At 42.5% G+C, this 6000-nt stretch overlaps 1 protein-coding gene across 1 annotated transcript; it reads left to right on the top strand.

Annotated features, from left to right (window-relative positions):
* The first annotated feature begins 1460 nt into the window (after positions 1-1460).
* On the top strand, positions 1461-2588 carry LOC131632840 (uncharacterized). The gene has a single exon (XM_058903564.1). It carries the CDS (start codon positions 1461-1463, stop codon positions 2586-2588), a length of 1128 nt encoding a protein of 375 aa, XP_058759547.1.
* The last annotated feature ends 3412 nt before the right edge of the window (positions 2589-6000 follow it).

Here is a 6000-nt window from a genome sequence, read left to right on the forward strand (position 1 = left end):
ATATTATAAAACGGAGAACTAAGGGTTCTCCAACCTGTTTACACATAGAAGTGGGCATCCTAATAAAAGATTATAGAGTTGTTGATTACATTAAAAAAAGACGTCATTCAAATGTAGAGTTTTGAGTTTGGGTAAATGTAAATCCTGCATACGAGAAATATGTTCAACTTAAGAACTTCTAGCGTGTCACAATTGAGAATGCTACGCGGTAATTCAATTGATGGTAGATCCAAACTGGAACCATTAGGTGGAGGGTGAAGTTTTGTACTCCTCTTTCTTGGAAAAACTTAATAAATTGATTGATATCATTTTGTTTGCAAATAGAAAGTTGGCGACAAATGAAGCTAAACGAATGAATGGGTAGTGTGATGTCTCGCTGCTGCATTATCGAGTATAATGCGGGGACAATGCTTAAGGGTGAAATATAAAGGATGTTTCGTTAAAATCTAGAGCGAAGACTGATAGCCATAGTGGTTTCTATCTCTTTGAGAGTACACTTGTGGCTGCAGCACGTTTGGTTGAGAGAAAAGAGAGTATATGACAAAGAATTGAATCCGGCAAGTCGCTGATTCTATCGGCCACCGTTGGAATGAATTTACGGGAAGACGTCATATGTTGCGGCGAGCAAAGGGAAGATCACCAAACTCAATTATGCAGCCAATTTTGTGTTTAGCTTTTTCTAATTAAATACCAAGATATTAGTTACACCTAAATATATATATTTTTTGGGAAAACTTCTATACCCATCACTAAAAGTTGGATAGTGTACCTTCAATCAGATCTCATTTAATTTTAACATATTTAATTAACTTTAAAATAATACAATTATTTGTTGTTTCCAAGACATTTTATACTGAATGTAATTTTACCAAACTTTTTGAGTTGGGTAGATAAAAATTTACCTATATTTTTTTAGGGAAATGCTAACTAGTGCCCTTAAGGCAATGGTTAAGACATTAAAAATAGTAAATTTATCTCGGTAATCTGCATATTTAATGTTTCGAAAATTGAAATATTACATTTTCTATAAAATATTTTCTTTTTTTAGAATCTTTAACCATTGCCCCGAGGACACTGGATAGCAGGACCCTGTTTTTTATGATTGTCTGAACCAATCAATTATGACATATAATTTGATTTTATAGATATAATATTTTCAATAATTGAATTTAGATATAATTAAGCAATCTCCATACACGGATCACAAACACAATATATTGCATAAATGCTCTAGAGTAGAGTCTATTATAATATAGGATTCTTATAACCCACGTGCTTTCTAGAGAGAGAGGCTCCACCTTCTCTCTAAAAAACTTAGCGTGACTTTTCCCTTCTCAACCTTTCTAGGGTTTTGTAAGGTTTTACCCCAGTCCTGTGCTGGCTTCTTCTCCACTTCCCTGAGTGGTTTTTGTGGTCCTTTTGTAGCCTATCGTAGTGCTTCTTTTTCGCGGGCTGAGGCCATGGAGAAATGGAAGGAAATCTCGTTGTCTAAGGAGGAAGAAGAGGGTGTTACGGCGGATGTGGAAGAGATCGGTGGTGAGGAGATATTCCAGAGAACGCTTGCAGGGAAGTTGTGGTCTGATAATAGTTTCAACTCCCGTGCCTTTATCAGTACGATGATTGGAGCTTGGAAGCTCAAAAATCCAGTCGACACACAGGAGCTTAGCAAGAACCTGTTCTTGTTTAGGTTCAGTACACGAAGGGATCTGGAGAATGTTCTTCGCAATGGGCCGTGGAGTTTTGATAGACATCTCCTAGTGCTATCTCGACTCTCAGGTGAGGAGCAACCATCGGCGCTCAAAATGCACTTTGATAGTTTATGGGTAAGAGTTTATGAACTACCTCTCCTTCTGAGGACGGAAGCAATGGCGAAGAAATTGGGGGGGATCTTGGGCTCCTTTGAAGAAATGGATCAGAGGGATGTGAATCGGAACGGAAGATTTCTTCGTATCAAGGTGTCAGTAGATCTACAAAAACCTCTGAAAAGAGGGACTGTGGTTCGCTTCAAGGAAAAGAATCTCAAAGTCTTTTTCAAATATGAGCGACTCCCTACTTTTTGCTTCGTATGCGGGAAGCTAGGCCATCAGCTAAAAGATTGTGAAACGGTTGGTGAGTTGAGTGAAGAGGGTTTTGAAGAATTGGAGGAACAAGAGTTGGCGTATGGAACGTGGCTCCGTGCCTCCCCTCTCCCCCGCACTCAGGAAACAAGCATCAAAAAGGAATCCAACTCCGGTTCTTGCAGCAAATCTCTGTTCAACATATCATCGGGACATAGTAAGGAGGAGATTAGGAGCAAAGAGAAGAGTGAGGAGGTGGAAGTCAATAAACCCAAGGAAGTTGAGCAGCGGCCCAGCCCTACGAAGGTGTTGAGGATTGAGCAAAACACGTGTGAGCAGAACCCGCTTGAGATTGAAGCAGTTGCTGAGTCCTTCAGTGCTGTAGACATTTCAAATGTTGGCGGCAGCAAAGACAAAAATAATACGAGCCAGAAGGGAAGAGGGAAGAAATGGACACGAAGGAATGTGAAGGGGAAGAAACCGTGGCTGACAAAAAGAAGATTGAGAAGGAGATGGGGAAGAGACAGTTAATTGATGTGATGGTTGTGGAAGGAGAAGTGGAGGCGTGGGGGGGCAGTGAGAAAAAGCTGAAGGGACAGAACATGGTTGAGGAAGACCAAAACCGATTATCAGAGGTGGTGTTGCCAGGTTAACACCGCCTAACAAGATGAAAATGTTAAGTTGGAACTGTCGGGGTTTGGGGAGCCCCCGGCAGTTCGTTCTCTGATGCGTGTAATACGTATCGAAAACCCTGATGTGCTGTTTCTCATGGAGACACGGCTGAAGAGTTCGGAATTTCAAAATATTAAAGACAGGAGCCCCTTTGAAGCTTGTTTTAGTGTTGATTGTGGTGGTGATGGAAGGCATAGGGCTGGAGGTTTGTCTATTCTTTGGAAAGAGTCGGTTCAGTTGAGAATAAAATCCTTTTCGCTCAATCATATTGAAGGTAACATCATGGATGAGTGTGATTCGCAAGACTGGGGTTTTTGTGGCATCTACGGGTTCCCAGAAGAACAGAACAAAAGGAAAACTTGGGCCCTTATTCAACAAATTGCAAATCAAGGAGGTGAGAAGTTTGTGTGCTTTGGGGACTTCAATGACATTATTGCTGATTCTGAAAAAAAGGGAGGGATAAGTAGATCGTCAGGACAGCTTTTTGTGGGCAGGAACACTATGGACATGTGTGGTTTATCTGACCTAGGTTTTGATGGTTATCCTTTTACATGGACTAATGGGCGCAGGGCTGAGGAGAATATCCAGATCAGATTGGACAGATGCATTGCAAAGGAAGAATTTATTAACAGGTTCTCCCCCATTAAAGTCTCTCACTTAGGAAGATATGGTTCGGATCATGCGGTTATTAGGATTCAATTGGAGGCTGATAGTGGTGTAATTGCTAGGAAAAAGAGGCACATCTTTAGGTTCGAGGAGGTTTGGTGTAGGGAACCCTCATGCACTGGTTTAGTACAACAACTTTGGCACCAAGGTAGGCCCTCGTGCATCCAGAAAATTGAGACTATGAAGGAACTGGATGAGCACTTTAAGGAGCTGAGAATTAAGAATGTGAACATGGAGATCAAGAGAATCGAGAAGCTGCTGCACCAGGAAGTGAGATGGGATGCTGATCCTAAGGAGATTGAGTCGTATAAGGCCCTAGAGAGGCAAAGAGACAATCTGCTGCAGGTTGAAGAAGTGGTTTGGAGGCAAAGAAGTAGAGCCTTATGGCTCAACCATGGAGACAAAAACACAAATTTTTTTCATGGGAAAGCTAGTCAAAGGAGGAAGACGAACTACATTAGCAGATTGAAGGATGAGAATGGCTGGTGGTGGAGAGGAGAAGAGCATTGTGAAAGGTTAGTTGTTGATTACTTTGAGGATATCTTTTCTTCTTCAAACCCTTCAAACATTCAGGAGGTGTGCTCTGTGGTTCAAGGGAGATTAAAATCTGAGCATATCAGCCACTGCAGCAGCCCCTTTACTAGTGTGGAGGTTAAAGAGGCTCTTTTTTATATGCATCCTCTAAAGGCCCCTGGGCCTGATGGGCTCCCAGCGCTCTTCTTTCAAAAATTCTGGAATATTGTGGGTGAGGATCTTTGTAAGCTGGCCTTGGATATTCTGAACAATGGGGCGGACCCGAGTCAGATTAACGAAACGCATATTGCGCTCATACCAAAATGCAAGAACCCGTCTCGTGTCAAGGAATTCAGGCCCATTAGTTTGTGTAACGTGGCAATGAAGGTGGTCACCAAATCAATAGCCAACAGAATAAAGAGCTTCCTTCCTGACATTATTGATGTGGAACAAAGTGCTTTCGTGAAAGGTCGGTTGATTACGGATAATGCGCTCGTGGCAATGGAGTGTTTCCATTGGATGAAGAAGAAAACAAAAGGGAAAAGAGGATTTATGGCAGTTAAGTTGGATATGTCAAAGGCCTACGACAGGATGGAGTGGCCTTTCATAATTGAAGTTCTGGCATCCATGGGTTTTCCCAGGAACATGATTAAACTCATAAAGAACTGCATCACCACTGTGTCCTATAAAGCCTTGCTGAATGGGCAGCCTAGCAGAACCATCAAACCTGAGAGGGGTCTCAGACAAGGAGACCCTCTCTCCCCATATTTGTTTATTCTATGTGCTAACGTTTTTTCAGGTCTTCTTAAGGAAGAAGCAAGAACTAGCCAGCTTCATGGTCTTAAGGTTGCAAGAAGAGCCCCGGCAATCACTCGCCTCCTCTTTGCTGATGATAGTTTGGTCTTCTCCAGAGCAAATAAGAAGGAAGCTGATCATGTTCTGAGTATTCTTAAGCGATACGAAACTTCCTCCGGACAAATGGTAAACTTTGATAAAACTGAGGTTTCTTTTAGTCGAAATGTGCAGGAAGCTGATAAGCAAATGATCCAGTCAAGGATGGGAGTTAAGACAGTCCAGAACCACACCAATTACCTTGGTTTACCAGTTGTGTTTGGGAGGTCGAAGAAAGAGGTGTTTGCCATGGTTAGAGAGAGAGTTTGGAAGAAGGTTAAAGGGTGGAAAGAAAGGTTTCTGTCAAGGGCAGGGAAAGAAGTTTTAATCAAGTCAGTGGCACAAGCAATCCCTACCTACATCATGAGCTGCTACCGGCTGCCTACTACTCTTTGCAAGGAAATTGAAGCTTTAGTGGCAAACTTTTGGTGGGGAATCAGAAATGGGGCTAGGAAGGTACATTGGTTAAGCTGGGAGAAACTCGTGCGATCTAAAGGTGATGGTGGACTTGGGTTTCGTGGCCTTGAGGATTGCAATAGAAGCTTGCTTGGGAAGCACTACTGGAGGCTTTTGACTGATGAGGCCTCTCTGGTTAGTCAGGTTTTCAAGAGTAGGTATTACCCTAGGTGTTCTATTGAGGAGTGCAACTCTTGTTTCAGTCCCAGCCATGCTTGGAGAAGTATCCTCAGTGCAAGGGATCTTGTTAGGAGTGGCACACGGTGGAGAGTAGGAAATGGGGAGAGAGTAAAGATCTTTATGGACATATGGATTCCTGATTCTCCTGGATTTAAAATTGGGGCTGTTCCTTTGGGCATGGACCCAAATGACAAGGTGACTATGTTGATTGACAAAGATTTGAGGATGTGGAAGCATGATTTTATCTCCAACCATTTCCCTCCCTATGAGGCTTCAGCAATTACTAGCATCCCGCTCTCGTTGGGCAACATGGAGGATTCCTTAATTTGGCATTTTGAAAGGAGTGGGGATTACTCGGTGCGCTCTGCATATCATCTTAGCTTACAACATAAGTGGACTCTCCAGCCTGGACCTTCCAACATAACTCATCAAGGCCTTTGGAAGAAAATCTGGAAGGCCCCTGTTCATACCAGAGTTCGCAACATGATTTGGAGGCTAGCAAAAGACATCTTGCCAACAAAAGCTAATCTGTGTAAAAAAGGTATTCAGCTTGATCCTTGTTGCC

This window comes from Vicia villosa, unplaced genomic scaffold (genome assembly GCF_029867415.1).
Source record: "Vicia villosa cultivar HV-30 ecotype Madison, WI unplaced genomic scaffold, Vvil1.0 ctg.001041F_1_1, whole genome shotgun sequence".
In the NCBI taxonomy this organism is placed as follows: domain Eukaryota; kingdom Viridiplantae; phylum Streptophyta; class Magnoliopsida; order Fabales; family Fabaceae; genus Vicia; species Vicia villosa.